Source organism: Dermacentor variabilis, chromosome 9 (genome assembly GCF_050947875.1).
Source record: "Dermacentor variabilis isolate Ectoservices chromosome 9, ASM5094787v1, whole genome shotgun sequence".
Taxonomy (NCBI): Eukaryota; Metazoa; Arthropoda; class Arachnida; order Ixodida; family Ixodidae; genus Dermacentor; species Dermacentor variabilis.
This window is the reverse complement of record NC_134576.1, coordinates 24645391-24664600: the sequence shown is the minus strand read 5'-3', so window position 1 is coordinate 24664600 and position 19210 is coordinate 24645391. Positions and strand designations below refer to the sequence as shown.

The 19210-nt window shown below is 46.9% G+C and overlaps 1 protein-coding gene across 4 annotated transcripts in view; it reads right to left on the bottom strand.

Annotated features, from left to right (window-relative positions):
- The window catches only part of LOC142592555 (uncharacterized), a 415001-nt gene that overhangs the window by 143425 nt on the left and 252366 nt on the right, over nt 1-19210 (bottom strand). For all 4 annotated transcript variants that reach the window (XM_075704064.1, XM_075704063.1, XM_075704065.1 and 1 more), the window contains one exon: nt 1969-2064. In XM_075704064.1, the coding sequence (XP_075560179.1) occupies nt 1969-2064 (96 nt within the window). The remainder of the gene's footprint in view (nt 1-1968; nt 2065-19210) is intronic.

Genomic DNA, 19210 nt, shown 5'->3' with positions numbered 1-19210 from the left:
ACTGAGTTAAAAATTGTAAACTTAATATTTGAGTTGGTTTTCTTTGAATTTCTTTCTTCAGTTCTGCTCTTCAATTTTGAAGTTTTCAGGAATTTTTCGAAGATTGATGGCCTAGCTAATAAAGAAATACCGATTTCTACAGCGGGAAAAGTAACTTTCTCACTTTTTTTTTTAGATGCAACAAACCTCATGAAATTCAGTGCAGTACACGCCGAAAAAAAAAACGATTTCGCAGCTACTGTGTTTAGAGAGAAGGTCCAGAGCTAAAGCTTCCTCTTAACTGTAATAGTGGTGCAGAAATAGCACTACGTTGCCTGCAACGGTAGCACAGAGACGAGAATTCGCGCTACACTGGGGAAGTGTTGCAGTGCATCCTTCACTTCCCTCCTACAAGCAGTGCAGCAGACGAGCGTGACATGCCCTGTCGCCCGACGCGACCCGCGTTTCGCTTCACGGAATTCACGCAGCGAGGCGAACGCTGCGTGTCCCGTAAGCCAACGAACTACGAACTCTGACCAGCAGCATGTCTCAAGCATGCCTCGGCAAAACATGTTGCTCGCCCTCTGAGCGCCGCTAATTCAACCGTAATCGGATGAATGGCACCAGCTGTATGAACACCGCTCATACGCTCACCGGTGTCGCGCGGCGGAGGAAGTACTAGTCGCGGACAACAGACAGGCACTACATCTGGCCGTCGCTCGTCATTGGGTAAGTGACTCGCCGATTTCGCTTCACTGCACGGAATTAGTAAGGCGGAGACTGCGCCGGCGCGGTGAACCGGAGAACTGGCACGCTCGGTCGCCCACTGAATCACGCGTGCAGCGAACGAGATGCTCTACGCTCCGCTTCGCCAGCTCCGTACAGTGCAGGGAGAGCAGCGGGTTCCATCGGGCCAATCAAAAACGACAGCCCGCTGTCTCGTAACCCGACCGCCGCTGATACTCCCGTGCAGTACACCGGCTTAACGGAATGATCCCGAAACGACATTAACAAATTAACAGACGACAAATTAACATTAACAGATTAACAGACGACGGGCAAACTGATTCCTCGTTCTCTGAAACACGCAGCCGGTGAGTATCATTTTTCTTTTCTGCATGTGCTCATGTTTCCCTAGCTAGCCCAGCAATAATTTCTTCGAAGAGTTGTAAACGCAGACAAGCTCGCAGAGCGCGCCGGAACGCGGAGTTTATGCGGAAGGCGGTGCAACCAAAATGAGCAGGTCCGCGCCGCGACTGCGGTGATATCTCTCGCGGTTTCAAAGTGCTCACAGAAAAATATAAAAATGCCAGACAAAATATGGGGGCTTCTCCTCTAGATGATCGCCAGCAATCTAGTAGGTTTCAGACGCATGCAAGGCTTTGCGTTTAACAAAATTTCCGGCACAAGTCGTCTCACGAATGTCGACGTCAACGCGATTAGCATTGAATCAACGTAGCGACGAACCGCGCTGCCACAGCCGAAACACGCCGTTGGTGACGCATGTATTACTGGAGTCGGGCTTCTCCCTTGCGCTTCCTATGGACACGCTGCGTCATCTGGCTACGCCGCCATAAAGACCGCGTGTGGCGCGCGCGTGAACACGTGTTCAGATAAGACTGGCAGAAAACTACTGACGCGGGTTCGATTCCGCCTAACACCAAAGAAGTTTTCTTTTTGTCGTTGAAGAGCGGCACATACCCAGATTCACATACCCAGTGGGCCGAGTTGGCCCGATGATTAGTATCGAAACCGCTTCCCTTAGCACAGCAGCCCGACGGTCTGTACTATCTACTACCCAGTGAAGCAAGTTGGCGGGAAAACGGTGACAGGCAGACAGTCTGTCACCGAGAACCCGGATAGTACGTAAGGTATCCTAAGAATGCTAACCACATAAAAAAATGACAGTAAGCGTGGTACAGCTCTGAGCATCGCTGTATAACATGCGGCGCCGTGAGCATTTTATGCTAGCAAGAGGGTGCCACTTACCCGCACGCTGAGGGAGCTGACGGCCTCTTCGAAGCGTTCCTCGTCGGCATGCATCAGCTTCTCTACGGCAGTCCAGTCCAGGCCAGGACCGGACATCTGCGGAAACAGGGTGGGAGAGAGCAAGTGAGAAAAGACGCCGCGTTAAAAAAAAAAGCAAAGCAAAGGTAACCAAATTGCGGTGTTTAAAGAAGTACTGACGCATAAAGATGCATGTGGTTTTGTGGCGCAACGGCCAATGATGGCCAAGGAGCGCCATGAAACGGTATGATGTAATCAATGACAAGAGGTATCTGTGGCATGGCTGTAAAGCGGTCAAAATATACACGCTGTTAATTGCGCACAACATAGCGTATGCGTATTAAAACAACGACAATGACACGTGAGGAGTCCTATGAATATAAACAAGTAATACATTAAGGGTGATACTAAAGTATGTCGGTGCCAGTAACACTGCATTGCTTAACAACAACTAAACGCAAGGGCCTGGAGGCACGAAGTGCTGACGCTTATTTTCCAGGTGTTATAAACTGTTTCACGCACTCTTCGCGCGTAAAAGTTCAGATATATTAAGTCCGAAGGTTGGAGAACACTTATTTTATTTCGTACTAAACTTATCTCGAAACGCCCAACCTGCCATCGTCGACGTTAGTGTGACGTCACGGCACAGCATATTTACCTACAGCGCAAGCAAATCAGACGGAACACGAAGGAAGGGCTACAACACGTCGCGTTGCGTCTAACTTGTGGCGCTCTGTGGTAAAGGTGCTGTCGTACAACGTCTCGCCCGACTTCTTCCGGCTCTTCACGATATCATTGCCGATTCGTGCAGCGATAAAGCTACGACGGCGTTGCTCATAAAGTGCTGTGCGCGTTTCTCCCGGCTGCGCTCGCGTGCGTAGCAGCCGCAGATATCACAGGAACGGTGCGAGACGGTGTTGTGTGACGTCATGACGCACCCACCTCCAGAGTAGGGCAATGACGTCACGAGATGACACACCCTCCTCCAGAGTACCGAAACTGAGAGGGGTCCGCAGAAGCGAGCATATTATAACGAATTATTCAGGGCACTCGGAATGCAGCTTCGATATGCGTAAATAAATGGCAAGTCAAGGAGTCATAAATGCCAGTACTCCTTTAACCTTGGGACACTGCGCACTATATAGTTATGATGCAGTGGAGGCCTCCGGATTAGTTTCGGATCAAAACGCCAAGCAGGGAGGCAAACGTACTCCAAATCAAACAGCACGAAACGGACGACGGACAAAGGGTGAGACAACACGAGCGCTGGCTCAAAACTAAACGTTTTACTATACTGACACTATGACACACACACACGCGCGTACACACGCGCGTACACACACACACACACACACACACACACACACACACACACACACACGCACACGCACACACGCACACACGCACACGCACACACACACACACACGCGCACACACACACACACACACACACACACACACACACACACACACACACACACACACACACACACACACACACACACACACACAGGCACGTGATGCATGCCGGATAGGATAGGCGCAGCAGGAAATCACGCCACTCAAGCACAACAAAGAATTTATGAGTAGCATGATTTCCTGGCGAGCCTTGCATATCAGGACATTATATGTCTGCGTGTAGAGACGAGAGGCCCCGTTCCGACAGAGTGAAACAGGTCAAGTCCAGACGTCTGCACAAAGTGCGGGCTAGACTCGCCAAATTCGTGACGATTGGCAACCCTATCTTTCTTCAGTGTCTGTGACGGTAAAGAGGGAGGCGGTGCTTGTACAGGTAGAAGGGAGTGGCTGCTAAGAGAGGTAGCATTCAATGTTGCTGTGGACCAAGGCGCACGAAGGATTAGGATCATGATAACGCTGCGATTGTACATAAATTATTTTCCTTCTCGCGCTTCATCAGTGCAAATCATTTGTTGGTGCTATAGTTCGTAATTCGTAACTACTACATCTGTCGACATTCCACGTGTGCTAGCTCTGTCATGTGATTTGCTTTTTTTTCTTCTTTTTGTCTTGTGCCCTTATCTACATTAAAAAAAATAAAGTGTCTGGCATGAAGCGGCAGCTGGAAGTTAGCGCTCGCACCTGTCGCCTTGCGCGTTTCAGTGTTGTATCAAAATTCTGCGCTAAAGATCTAGGCACGAACTGCGCTCTGTCTACGTCACCAGGGTCGTTCGGTCGGTCGTGCGTGGTGGACGTTGAGAAAGGAATAGAACCGAGCGAATGGAATCGCTGCACACATGACTGCAATTTATCGAATGGACCAAACCAATGGAATATGACGTGACGTCTATGAATTTCATTGTTCTCTGTATAAAATGTCCCCAAAAGAATGCACAGCATATCGACGATATAAGCAACGGAGACCGTCCTCGGGAAAGAACAGTGGCGGCATGTGACCTTTTGCCACTGAAACACAACAGCAAAAACCTTTTAACAAGACTTTAACCGTACTGTTAATGAACATATAGGTCGAAGAAATAACTTTTTTGGCCCAGGGGCAATCCACATTCGGCGGAGCGGCCGGACACTCGCTGATAACGATATGACACTCAATAGGCGCACGACAAAGGGGAACCGGCAAAAGCACGCATGCGTCAAAAAATGAATGAAAAATGAATAAAAAATGAATGAAGTGGTCAAAATATTTTTCAGCGCAAAGCGAACGTTTACTACTCCGAAGTACTCAAAAAAGAAAAAAGAAAAGCTCCCAACAGAGACTGTCAAGTGTAGTCGACTGTCAAGAATGTACAGAGACCCGTACATTCTTGACAGTCGACTACACTTGACAGTCTACTGGAAGGTAGACGAATAGAAGACGAAGGAATGTTCTACATGAATAAGTTTATTCCCCACACCCTGAGACACTGCCTATTTATTTTCCTCATATTTCACCTTGAAACAGAGACGTCCATTCAATGACTCCAACGGGCACGCAACCTCCAAAAGTGGTTGGACGCGCGAGGAGAAACGTACGACAAAGAATTCGACGGAGGCACCCGCGAATACCCGTTCAAACAGCCACACGAAAGATATAAAAGAAAAGGAAACGAAGACCCATGCTGTTGCAGTTGCTACAACAACGACGACGACGACGACCATGCAGCGGCATTGGCCTTTGATGGTGGCCCCGAAACGAGTGAGGACGATCAGAAAATGACAGCGACCTGCGTCGACCCGGTCAGCACCGATATCGTTCGACCTACAGCAGAGACGTGAGGACGACCTCTGATGGACGCTCTAATCGGAAAGGCGGAACCGCATAAGTCGACTCGCACGCAAGGGTCCGCGTCGCAGGGTCACCTCAGAGGGGGCCGCCCACACAACGGCGTGTCCCTCCGGCACGCACCTGACCGCGCCGAGCTGCGTTTTTATGGCGCACAGCATGTTATCATGCTGGGAACTGGGTCGATTGACCGCGCTCGTGCGTCACACTTTGGTTTTGGTACAGCACTACGTCAGGTAAAGAGATATCCAGCCTGGGGCCAAGCCACCGTTCATGCATTTTTAAGCCTAACGTTACACCCACTAAGCCACTGTGATATCTTTTTATGCGAAGTATTTTTTGCCTCTTACTAGGCACATCGTGGTAGGTTTCCGTCTAGCTTCTAAGTAGGGGCCTTAAAGAAAGTGTGCTCGATGATGGGATTTACAATAATACACAAACTAAAAAAAAAGAAGAAAGAAGGAAAAGAACGAGGAAGAAAACAGAAACGCACACTGCACTAAAGAGGCCGAAGAGAAATCAAAACTAGGGCAAGCAAACAAGATTCTCGAAGAGGACTCCACCCAGGAAAGGGATCGAAGGTGTTAAGCCATGTTTGCACTTAACAGCTTCTTGGAAGACAAGGTAATTGATCAGCGTGTCTGTCGATCCTGCAGCTCTTACATATTCAATATATTCCAAATAGCAAACAAATCACACATGGTGCACTACTGTTGTTATCTTTCAATGGGACGAACCGGACACCTTCATCATCATGAATCTTTATTTGGCATTCACTCGTTTAGAAAAAAAAAAAAAAATGAACGCTGGGACAAGAACTAAAAGCTGTGTTTTTGCAGCTTGACAAAGCTCTTGCCCATATTCGTGACAACGGGGACATAATAAAATAAAGTTTGTACACTTTAGCGTGTGCAATTTACAATCAATGACGATGTATAAGTGAAAATGTGTAAGGTGAAATGTATAATCAGTGTTACAAAGCAGTGTGTTTAGTCAGTACAAATGACATGTGTGAATATACAGTATACAACAGATATAGGTAATTATTTCCAATTGCTGAAGGGATGAAATTTATATTATATTCTATTTACATACGAAAACACAGACAGCAAATAAAGGTGTGTATAAATGCCTTGGAGGTTACATCCTATATGCGAAAATGTTATCGAAATGTAAAACAACTTAATTAAAGGATAAATGAGGTAAGTAGTGACTTCCCGTAGCCAAAGGAACGTTACAAAAATAATTACTCAATTTGAATTAGGAAGTCTCGTATTGTTTTTGTAGTAATGTCAGTTATCTCGACACCATTTTTGTGTAGTTTATCTAATAAGGATGGGACGCGATTGGTTAAACGATTTGATGCATAATTTGTATGGGAGAGTGGTAGCAGCCATCTCTTGCTTTCTTTAATGTTATAAGATATATCTGTTGGTTCTGTTAGGGTGCACAACCCCAAGAACGCTTCATTGTTATACTTAAAGTACATCTGGTATTTTAGGGCAAGGTTGACTACATATAAACTTGCTAGACAAATGATATTAAACTTCGAAAATAGTTCAGATGTACGTGCGTCGAATGGCGCGTTTGCTATATGACGAACAGCCCCTTTTCTTTTCTTTTTTTTTTTTGCAGCAGTAATAATTTACTGATATTTTGCTTTGACGTGGTACCCCAGCCAAGGTGACAATACATTAAATGAGATGAGAATAGTGCATTATAAAGGATCAGCTTAACTTTAGATGGTGTCCTCTCACGGAGCCTACAAACCACGCCGCAAGCTTTGGCTAAACGGGATGCAATAAGTTCCGCGTGTTCATTCCACATTAATTTTTGATTAAATATAACACCCAAAGCTTTGACGTTCGGAGCAAGTTCAATTACTTCTAGACGTGATAGCCACAGACGCATGCATGGTACGACTGAATATCAGCCATGTTACTCCAATACATCCTTGCAGGCTTTGGAAAGGTTGGCGCGTGCGTTCTGTTGCATAGCAACAATTTGCTTATAAAGACGAGAGCGCGGCGGTTTACCCTCCCCTCCCCCCACCCCCATGATTTTCTAACCGCCACTAAACAGGTCTCCTACTTATGCATATCAGCAAGGCAATCAACCATCATGTATACCTGCTGTCTGCATTAATTGTTGCACATTTTCCTCAGCGTTAAATTTCAGAATTGCAATGACGTTTTGATCCTCTAGCGGAGTCCACCTCAATCATGGAAGCTTAAGTTACCTCTTGACTATTCCGCAATTCAATGTGGCAGCAATCTCCTTTGTTCTACATTATATAAGGCTAAAGATTTCAATTAAAATTCGTATCACACGAAAGTTTCCTGCTACAGCACAGAACAATGACGATTTGAGGGGAAATCTCGGCGTGCACGGGAAGCAGGAAAATAAGAAGAAGAAGCCAGAACTGTTAACGATACGCAAGCGCTTAGAAATAGCACTCTAACATTGACAAAATACAGACGTCGCATTCGCTTCTTCGCCGAAAATCGACACTCTTGTTCGCGTCGAAAGGTCTGCTTGCGACACTGCGCTGAGACAAACAAAGCGCCAACGGCGACAAGTAAGTCTATCGCGAGTAAGCTCAGGGGCTGCGTTTACTGACCAAATTGTTCAAGTTCCGGAAATGAAGGCTGCTAGCACATTGTTTGTAGATTTTACATGGCGCGACGCCAGAGCTATAGGGCAAAGTCACACAACATATACGAAGGTGGCATGCAGCTTTCGCACTGTTTTCGTGCTGTGGTACAGCATCATAACATTTCGGAAGCGGTGCGTGTTCTCAAACGTCAGTTAACCATTTCTTTTGGTTACCGCAATGCCTGGTTAAATAACGCGCCATTTAAACATACTATAGCGTTATCGCAACTGCGAACGGCGTCAACGATTATCACCTGGAAAGCGTGTCGCCGATGCACACGAACGTCGTGTCGTCGGGCAGACGAGTTTCCAGTCATGGCCGGCGTTGCCGAAGATACACAGAGCGCACTGTGTCGCCTCAGTATGGCGTATATGCACTGCTCGTGTCACGAGGGCGACGATCATCCAGTTCGTGGCGGAAGACCTCGACCCCCTCCATCGTGCGGCAGGCGGACGCGGCCAACTGAAGCCGGAAGTGACAAACAGAGGTCACAGGCGCCACAACAAACGGTGTGTGACTCAGCCAGCGGATGAGACAACTCCCCGCGACCAGATCAACGAACGGAGACGCTAAACACACGGCAAGAACAAGCGAAAACGCTCGGATGTCGCCGCTGACTCTCTTAGGTAGAGTTTCCTACAAAATTTACCCGAGGGCAATCTGACGCTCGGATCGTTCAGCTACAACTGGAATGGCGTTCGGTACACGGACCTGCCCAAACCTCCGTGCCATTGTGACGTTATTTAACGGTGTTCGGGAAGCGTCTCGTTTGTCTGTGTGGCCGACATAAGCTTTTCCACTTGTCGAGGGGACGGAGGACGAGTGAATACCACGTTCGCGGCACGAGCTGGTGTTTCTTAGTGGGTGCGGACCTATGCTTAGTTTCGACGTTAACTTTACTGTATAATCCTGACATCAAAAATTGATATAAAATTAGCAACGCAAGCGTATACTTCTGACATGTGCCATGTCCATCTTAACGCGCTGAAGAGCTTATGCCGGCCCAACAGGCCGATGTTTAAACGAGTGGCTTCGCGAACATTACAGCGCGACAAAAGCCGCGAGTGGCCATCCGGGTGCACACAGTGAGCGGTGGCCCGTCTGAATTTGACAGGTGCGAAGTGTTGGCAAAAAACAGCAACCAAATGACGCTGGAAATAATCGACGCCCACAGAATATCAGCATTGAAAGAGAAATGTGTCAGTACGTCATCGTTCTGCTTTCCCACAAGGGAGTTACGTAACTGTCTGCAAACCCACGGCCAGGCGCATTCGCAGCGCGCGTGTACCATTGCGAGTAGTGTTCCTGTATATGCTCCCGCAGGGAGCATATACAGGAACACTAATTGCGAGCTGTAGAGATACGGGGCCGTTTTCTGCGCCTCCTTCGAGTTCACCAGACCACATCGAATCGCGCCACAGCTAATTAAGGAGCGCAGAAGCACGTGTACCACATTCCCGAGGCGCGGCACGTGCGAACGAGTTGGCGTCCCCCACCTCGTGCGCCGCAGGTGGAGCTATTCACTGCTTGACTCTTCCCGAAAGAGTAGCGAGAGCCTGGCACGGTTCCAGGTAACGCAGGGCCCGAGCAAAGCTGCTTTGTAGCACTGCAACGTCGCCCCCTTCCTATTGTGACGACGCTTGCCAGTCAGAATGGCAATACCGCAGAGAGAAGTAAGCACTCGGACAATTGGGGCCCAAGGAGCGACCCTCGGCGCCGGGTGTGACACAATCGCACGGGCGCCTACCATTGGCCGAAAATGGCGACACCTGAGCGGGCTCGCCGATTGGCCGAAAATGGCGTCACCTGAGCGTGCTCGCCGATTGGCCGAACGTGACGTGACTTTGAGACACCGAAGGGCTTAAAAGCCAGAGACCGGGAGCAGCAAGAGGGCATTCCTTCATTCATCTCTTTCGAGCTTCTTGCCACGGGCCGCAGCGTCCGAGTTGCTGCCGGCCCCTAATGACTTTATGACTTAATTTCTTTGTACTCTCACTGTAAATAATGTAAATAAACCTCCAGTTTTGCCTCTCAAAGTCCTCCTCGACCTCGGCCAACTCCCGCACCCAACGGCAAGGTCCAAAAATCTGGGGGACAAATTGGGATTGTCCTCCAAATCCTGACAGTGCGCGTGACCGAGTCCTGCATCTCTTCCTACGTTTTTCGCGTCTTTTTTTTCATGCCTTTGAAGATGCGTTGCAGTGTACTTAACTGTTTGTCGCAATAATAAGACAGTTGCCAGTCAGCGCAACGTTGCGTTCACCTCGTGTCTTCACATTTGCCTGCGTGCCGAGCGTTGTACTCGCCTAAATATGCACGGATAACCAGCTACAGTCGATGCTTTCTCGTTAGAGTGGTTACAGCACAATTGCAAGCAAGACGCGCGGAGCTGAAGAAACCTTTCAGGAGTACAGACGCTCCGGCTAGTTGGTCTGGTACTAGGACCACACAGATCGCTTAAGCAGCGAGGACACAGAAATCCATGAAGCCACCTTGATCGCAGAAGCGGGTGCCCACATAACTGCGTCAACGCTCCGTCTGTGGCGCCGAGCAGAAGTGAAATGGCTTACCTGGCCTCTGCACGCGCGGTTATTTGCCTATAGTCCTGTTTCCGCGGGTAGCTATAGTTCCGTCGTTGAGCTCGCGCGTCAATAAGGCATTTTTTTTAGAAGTAAAATTCAGTGGATATATTCGTTAGCCCACCGTACTTGTCTGCCGTGCATGGTCCCAGGAACCTTTCAGACACGACGACCAAACATCCTCGCCAAGAAGAAGCCGCTCGCGCTCCGAGTGGCAGCCGTCCAGGTCACGGCCGGTTCCGCAGAACGCCGCCATTTGGTTTCGAGCGCCAGCGGAGCAGAAAATTGGACGAATTTTGGGGCGTTATACTCGAGGCACGGGCGTGGCGTCACTTGCGACAGAGCCCGGAAGGTGACCGTTGCTCGTTTAGTTCGTCTCCTGCCTGCTGGCATCAATACAAAACGATGCGCACAGGGTCAGCGAGCGAGTACACAGTACGTAAGGAACGGGGCAATACGGACGCCCACGAATCGAGAGCACCAGCGAGAAATTCCGTTGCAAAACTTTCGCAGCAGGAGCGACCGTACAGAACAGCTGCCAGGAGCGCGGCATGCACAGCTGCAGGAAGCGAGGGAGGTCGCGCGTTTGGTCGAACGCGCTTGCGACACGGTTTTCATCGTAACCGCAGCACGAGACGCGAGTCGCCGGTTAAATTAGCATATGTTTGCGGGGAATGCGGAGTTGAGTAAGTCCCCAAGGGCGTGGTGACAACAGACTAATATTTACCATCCCTTGTGACGTATATATATATGAACGACAGGTAGAGTGGCTGTATGCTTTGCGAAAGTGGTGCACAACCATCGGTGCTGGACCAGCAACGACTTCCCACGGGACGCTCTCTGTCTGTGCCCACTGACGTGGCCATGCTAAATTTAGCCTGCAAAACTGCAACGGCGAGTGGTAGGAAACAGAAGCTTCAAAGTTTTTCAACACTATACTCCCTTGTAGTTGACCAAAACTTTACTACAAGACAGGTTTGCTGTAAGTTACGCAAAAAATTACCAGTGTTATTCGTGATGCATTATGCACGTTTGTTATGTCTGAAAACGCGAAAAGAGACTTTCCGTAAGTTTAACAAACTTACAAAAATGTTTTTCGCATCCGTGTAACCGATTGATAAGGCAGGTGACCGGAGCTTTCTTGGGGCCGCACGCTCATTGCTGTTCTGCACGACGATGCCATATATCAAAAACTGTTGTACCATTTCATTTTTTGGTAGCTTATTGCACAGCCAACTATGTAAGAATTAGGCGTGCAATGTGTAAGTGAAGAAATCTGTGTTGGAAATATTGCCGCGTAGTAGTGACGGTAAATAAATAGTGCCGGCTCAATCGCAACGATAACGGTGAGCAATGTCGGCAATCGTCGAAAATGTCATCTGCTGGTCATGTGCGTCGGTTTGCATACGTCAGTCGTCGAAAGTTACAGCCTATTCGCTGGTGCCCGCGCGCCTTCCAGAAACTACAACACAATTCGTGTCGCGTATGCAATCAGATTAGCAAGGTTCGTCGGCAACATTCGCGAAACTTCCGATACGTTCAGGCGCATCCTGCACCGAACGATAACGTTTAACATTTTTTAGCCGGTGAAACACGGTAACCGGATACAGATAAAAGCATCCGTGTCAATATAATTGTGCTTGTTGGTGCATGAGAAAAACGTGAAAAAGTGGGTTCTGAGAAAATCAGCAAAACAGAATTGAAACACCTGTAGCACTCACACACACACAAAAAAACTAGAATAGCTAAAATGTATGTAATTCGTATCTTGTCTCCCCCCCAATTCTTGATTCTGCCAAATCTAGCCCATGGAGCACCTCTATTATTCTAGGTTGTTTTGATGCATCAACACCGCATCCGAAGGCCTTCACCTTGAGTGTATTGCTACAAAACACTTTCAGTGTAAGGGCCATGTTCTATTGTAACTGGTTTCCACATATCAAGTTTGCCTTTCTTTATATTAATGAAATGACATACCGTCAGATAATACAAGCTTGAGAATTAGAGGGTTTTAATAGGAGTCTTTCGTTGCCCTTTGCCAAGTCGTACTATTGAAGCACTTATTCGAATGTATGGGAGCAGCTCATTTGCATAGTATAAGAAATATATAAACAGGTTATTTTCACAATTTATACACTTCGTCACCACAAAAAGAAAAATTGTAGTTTATTGTTTTCAGCCTGCTATGATGTTTTGACTGAGAAAGATATATTCAATTTGTTCTGCGAGGTGCGCAATAATTGCTGTGGCATATTATTTTATTGCACAACACTGCATACAGTAGCCAGCCATTATTAAAACTCAGAAGAAATTAATAGCACAATGCATATGATCAGGCACATAGCATATTATTGCACTTTCTTAATTCATGCCAGAACGACGACCACAGACGTCCTTCTTCAACAAGGTCAGCATCTATCGTGCCTCCTTACCGTCGGGCTTCACACCTTCAGCACGTTCAACCTCAGCTTTGTGGTGTTTAAAACAACGTCAAGTGTGTCTTACGGTTCCAGGGATAAGAAAGAAGACCGACCTGCCTACCTTGGCCTTGAAGCAAGCAGCTCTGGATTGTTTGCACACTTTCTACTTCGTTCGAGTCCACATATATACGGATCGTTCTTCCACTCAGACCAGCTCCACCAGCGCAGTGGTTATACCATCACGATCACTAAGCATCCAATACAAGATTTCTCACTTGACAACATTGACCGGTTCGGAGCTTGTTGCCCTCCGAGGTGCCGCTGATTATATTAATAACGAACCGGCTAATCAGTGGGCAATATTCTGCGATTCAAAGGCGGCCTTACAATGTCGTCTGTCATCTCTTCGTCGCTGGTCATGTGAACAACTCGTGTAGGAGATACGAGAAATGCACCATCACATGATCATGAAAGGACACGCCATCGTGTTTCAGTGGCTGCCTGGTCATTGCGGCATCTCCGGCAACGACCTCGCTGACGAAGCTGCTAGGAAAGCCCACGAAGGAGCAACCCTTGTTTCTATACCTTTATCGCGGACCGACGCAGCCCAATACTTAGGCAAGCTAGCGCATTCTTTTGACATTGGAAAAGTGGCACACACCTGAATTCACTCAACATCGATTGCATTCCCTCGATCCCTCTATGTAACTGCGGCTGTTACCAGGTCTTCCGCAAAATGAGGAAACAGTGCTGTGCCGCTTACATTTGGGCGTCGCATTCACCAATGCATATGCATTTTTGATTGGAATGGCTGATAGCGCCGAGTGCAATGCCTGTGGTGTCGAGGAAACCATAGAACACCTACTGTGCTACTGCCCATCTTTTGAAGATGAAAGGCAAGACCTCTGCACAGCTCTCAATCAGCTAGATGGAAAGCCGTTCATCTTGAACAAGATCTTGGGACCATGGCTTTGCATATCGCAGCTACAAAAGGCCACAAAAGCGCTGCTGCGATATTTGAAAGATACCGGATTGAGTCAGCGTCTGTGATCCGGACTGAGTGACCGACTGATATCCCCAGTGGACTTTCTCTTCTTTTAATCTTTCCGTCCCTCTTTCCCCAGTGTAGGGTAGCCAACCGGGCTCAGTCCTGGTTAACCTCCCTACCTTTCATTTATCACTTTCTCTCTCTCTTCTTAATTCATGCCCTTTTTTTAATTGCACAAAAGCTACTGCACTGAAATAGTATACTAGTACATACTTAAAAAGCACAATTTTATACTACGATAATAATCAATAATTCAAATTTTTATTGTAGTGCCCAGGAACAGCTAGAGAGCCTTTGTACTGGTGCACTTAATGAGCACTATGTGAGACAAAATGTACAGAAAACATGAATGTAGTAGACAAAAAAAATGGAAGAGGGAGAAACAAATAGGGAAAAAAGGAAATGCGGAAAAGTAAAACGGAGTTAATACTACGTGATTATCTAGATACACAAAACACAGGAAATGAACTCTGAAGTATGTTTTGGAGTCAAGTCTCATTAGCACAATCTTGTAACAAGCCCACGCAACGAACGTGGAATGCTACCTGGTATACTGTTGTGGCACAAACAAATGCATATGATCAAGAAGCTTTAAGGAATGTATAATCTCATGGACCCCCTTATACAGGAACAAAAGGTGTGATTAATTAAGACTTGAACCTAGAGGTGCAAGTTGAAGTATATTTGAGAAGGCTCAACTGCGGTTGCCAGAATGGCAAAAGTGGTGCTTTAAGATAGATATCAATTTATTCTGGATGCGTTCAATAAGGTCAGAATTAGATTTGCTCATTGCGCCCCCCTCCTACAGAGGCATACTCTAGTAGTTGGAGGCACACAGCAGAATTTCAGAAACACAACAGGTGAGTGGAAATCATGCAATTCCAAGAGCGTGAAGGGCATCTTGTGTAATTATCTATGTGAAGAGAAGCTTAGCATTTTGTTGAAGGACACACCAAGATGTTTCATTTCATCGACCCTAAGGAGTGGAGCATCACGTAGGGTGTATCAAAATTTCACATGGTGCGTTTTGTGCATATAACTTAATGCCATAGTGTTGGAAGCATTTAAGAGTACTTATTGTTTCTGCACCAGTTTGAGAGTGAAAAAATGTCTTTTTGGAAGTCGATGCAGTGGTGAACACTGCTGACAGTCTTAAATAGTTTTAAGTTGTCGGCACACAAAGTCATGCTGTTCATTTATTAAAATGCTCTTAGCACTAACAGAAAGCGAGGAATCCCATATCGATTCAAACACCTGACGCACTGAAGAGGATAGATATAGGTCGGCAGTTAGTAACTGCACATCTAGCACCTGATTTGTGCATGGGCATTGTTCATGCTACCTTCCAAGTGCTAGAAAAGGTACTAGACTTTAGGGAACTATTGAAGATGCTTGGGAGAACGAGGAACAAGTATGCTTCCATGCGCCTTAACCCTTTCAGACACCACTTTATCCCGTTGATTGAAAAGTTGCTTTCACCACATCTCTTGCATTTTCAGAATCGTAGAAAGTGTACAGCTGCAGCAAATATTAAGAATTTTCAATTGTTTAGCGAGTTTTGTCAAGTTTACAAAATTTCGACTCCATGCGAAAACTCACTACAGGAACACAAAATATGAGAACATGTACTATTTTGTGTTTTGAAAAGCTTGAAAAGCACTTATCCAGCCACTTGAAAATTATGCCTGGTGCACAACATTGTAAAAAACAATGAAAGAAGTGAACCCGCTACATACAACATACTGACAGAAAGTAACAACACCCAGCTGTCTACCTTCCCACTCATTTTGTTAAAACATTCTGCACTGTTCCAATAATAAGTGTTTCAAGATGTATGAAACACATTTTAAATACCATTACTTTCATCCGTGCTTTTGCTATTCATGCACACTCCTGCTGTGCCCAATTGTGTAGACAGCGTCTCAAAGGGTTAAGTTCTGCGGAGGAAATACCATCAACACCACAAGAAAGGGAAAGTTTAAGGCACTTCATACACCTGAAAACAAGGTTTTCATTGACTGTTAGCATACACTGCACCAGACTGAGAAGGAAGGTTACTTGAAGCATATTTCACACCATATAGCAAACAGAAATGTTCTGCAAAGGCATCAGCAGTGTTCGAGACAACGTCACTACTTTCATGAAGAAGACGTACATCTTTGGCATTCTTTTTAGAAGAGAGAGCCCACAAGGCTCCACAAATATTTTGAAGTATGCGTCACGCTGGCTTCAACACAATCAATGTAGTCAAAGTGATGATTCTAATAATAATAATTAATAATAATAATAATAATAATAATAATAATAATCTTAGTGGTAACTTGGCACACTAGACTAAAAAGAAGGCTGATGCCTGTATGTTAGAGCATCTGATAACCAGCCATCTAGAGCAGGAATTTGCAGGATGCAGAAGACACTTCCTTCCCCTCCACGTGCACACACACTTGCTCAATAGCACAGCACGGCACACACGCACACATTCGACAGGTGCACAACACACAGGAGTGCCAATTCAGTCTGGTTCCAAGGAAGGGGAATCCAAATGGCCAGGGGGGTGGAGAAAAAGCTCTGTATGCGAGATATAATCATGGTGTTGTGGTGTCGGGCCATAGAGGTGCGATGAGGGCTCAGGCTATGCTGACCACTTGTTCAGACGAATGGAAGAAATATTAGTGCTGTCCAGAGAGTCGTCAAGCACCCTGCAGTATAGACTAGTGCAATGTTGCGCTGGTATTGCAGGGTGTGCTACCTGAGGGGTTTGAGGCAATCCTCATAAGCTGGCATGAGCTTGTAACAACCGAAAAGACGGGAGTAAAGGGTGCGTATTGTCCGGCGCTGAACAAGCTTAAGTTTGTTAGCGTTGTGAGTTTGGTACGGGAACTATACTGATGAGCGGTACTCAAGTCGTGACAGAATGATAGAAGTGTAGAGTGCTCAGAAAACCTTAGGTCATCAGGGAAGGGAGACACGGGACACAAACCCAAGAATGGGCCAGTGCTTACATACAGTGCTGATGACATATGCGGAAAAGTTGAGAGGAGAGCTAAATGTTACATCCAGAAAGGGAAGGGCCCGAACAGTCTTTATAGAGGTGCCTCCAAGGAAGAAGGTTGGACGTGCAGCAGTTTCATTGTGGCTGATACGCATGGCAGCACTTTTTACGGTGCTACTACAAAGTTTGATATTGTAGGCCCAGTCGTTCACCTTTATGGAATGTATTTATTGTAAGCACATATGCTGTGCATCGGCATATTGTTGTTGTGAAAGTGTTAACTTGTTAATCAAACACTCTGCGCAGATGCATTAGTAACTTGGTTATGAGTAGATCTTTGTCCTGACTACAATTTATAGTATCGCAGCAAGAAACATTTTAGTAGAAGCTGAAGGGATTACAGCAGTTTAAGCATATCGACTGCACAAAACACTGATGACACCTTTTCACCTTCCCCACAATGCACTCACACCATCTGCACTTTCCATAAGCAAAAAATGAGATAAATAATCAACTACAGTTTTATTGACTCAGTACTTGCTGCTTCTGGAGCGGGCATTGAAGCAATCGTGGTATGCGCTGCTACATGCATAGGTCTTGCATGATGCAGGTCCTGCTATGCACTGCACACAGGGCACACGTTACAAACAGATAATTTCTTTTTGCAGTGCTCAACTATAAGGACACACTTACTCAAACATGACTGCGTTGTCACATATGCTTCAGTGCATCAGTGTTCCTGATTGCTACACGAGCGAATTATCCCCAACTAGCCCAAAAGACGGACGCACTTGAAAGAAGTGAGTGAATGAGTACAGTGAACTTGTACTGAACTGGATTCACATGCCGAATAGAAGTGCGCAGTGTCAGCTGAAACAGGCGGCACGGCTGATTATGTAAGTAATAATAATATTTGGGGTTTTACGTGCCAAAACCACTTTTTGATTATGAGGCACGCCGTAGTGGAGGACTCCGGAAATTTTGACCACCTGGGGTTCTTTAACGTGCACCTAAATCTAAGCACACGGGTGTTTTCGCATTTCGCCCCCATCGAAATGCGGCCGCCGTGGCCGGGATTCGATCCCGCGACCTCGTGCTCAGCCGCCCAACACCATAGCCACTGAGCAACCACGGCGGGTGATTATGTAAGTACTTCCAATAGTTCGGTTACTAGTGTATTTCGCTTTCGGAAGTTATCTTTACCACTGGAAACAGCGCAGAGCTTGCCCGTGAAACTTGAGTCAACCAACACCACACGAAACACGCCGCGGTTGACCAACCCAACTTCCACACGGTTCATTCACCACGTCACAGAAAGTCTGGAGTGCCATATTTTAAATCACTGCAGCACCAAACGGGCCTGAAAATTCACTTCCTTCGACAGAGTTTCTTAGCTGGCCTCGTTCACTCGCCCGTTACGAACTCGATGGACCCGCTAGGCCTACGCGTAACGTAAACAACATCGGCGATAGGCAAGTGCTGATTATCCAGACTTTGGAACTCGTAAACATGTTTCCACTCATTTTGAGCACAACAAAATACACATACAACAAGCACAGACGTTGCGGTAATAGTGATTCGGTTGACTGTTTTAGCAGACGATCGCACTGAGCCCGGCGGAACCCAGTGGGCAGGTTGGATTAGTCGGTGTCGTTCGAAGTCGCTTCGGATCCACGTCGCACTGCCACAACCCAGGGTCGTCGGTCGTGTCGTCGTCAGCATACTATTACAACACTGTCTTTCAGGAACATTGTCGCGCGCGTCGTACGCCCAAGGAACTCGAACGATCGTTGGTGCCGGCGGCTTCGTACGGGCGGCCATCATAGGCCTAGCAGCCGGAGGCTTCGCAGCCTCCGATTGGTTGACGCCTGCGACAAGTTGCAGCCTCTCATTGGTGCACGCCGGCGCAGCTTCGCCGCGCGTCGGCAAACTTCTAGCATCGGCAGTAGACATAAAGTATAAACCCCATGCAAGCGATCTTGCACGCGACAGCGACAGGCAACGCGATGGCTGTCGCGTTCGCTCGTCGCCTACAAGTTGCACCCCATGCGAGCGATGACTTCGAGCGACGTCTCCCCAGTGTTGCCGGTATGAGGGCAGCAATATAGGTGCCGAAACTAGCGTGACGCGTGCTTTATTAACTTAAGTTGATGTATTTTACTGTAAAAAGCAGCATAAAATATTTCTGGAAGTCTTGCAGCAGGTTCTTATCCTTGCACCTATAAAAATTCAATCGTTTGCTCGTTCCATGCGACAATCGGAAGTACTGGAGTTATGTACATCCAGTT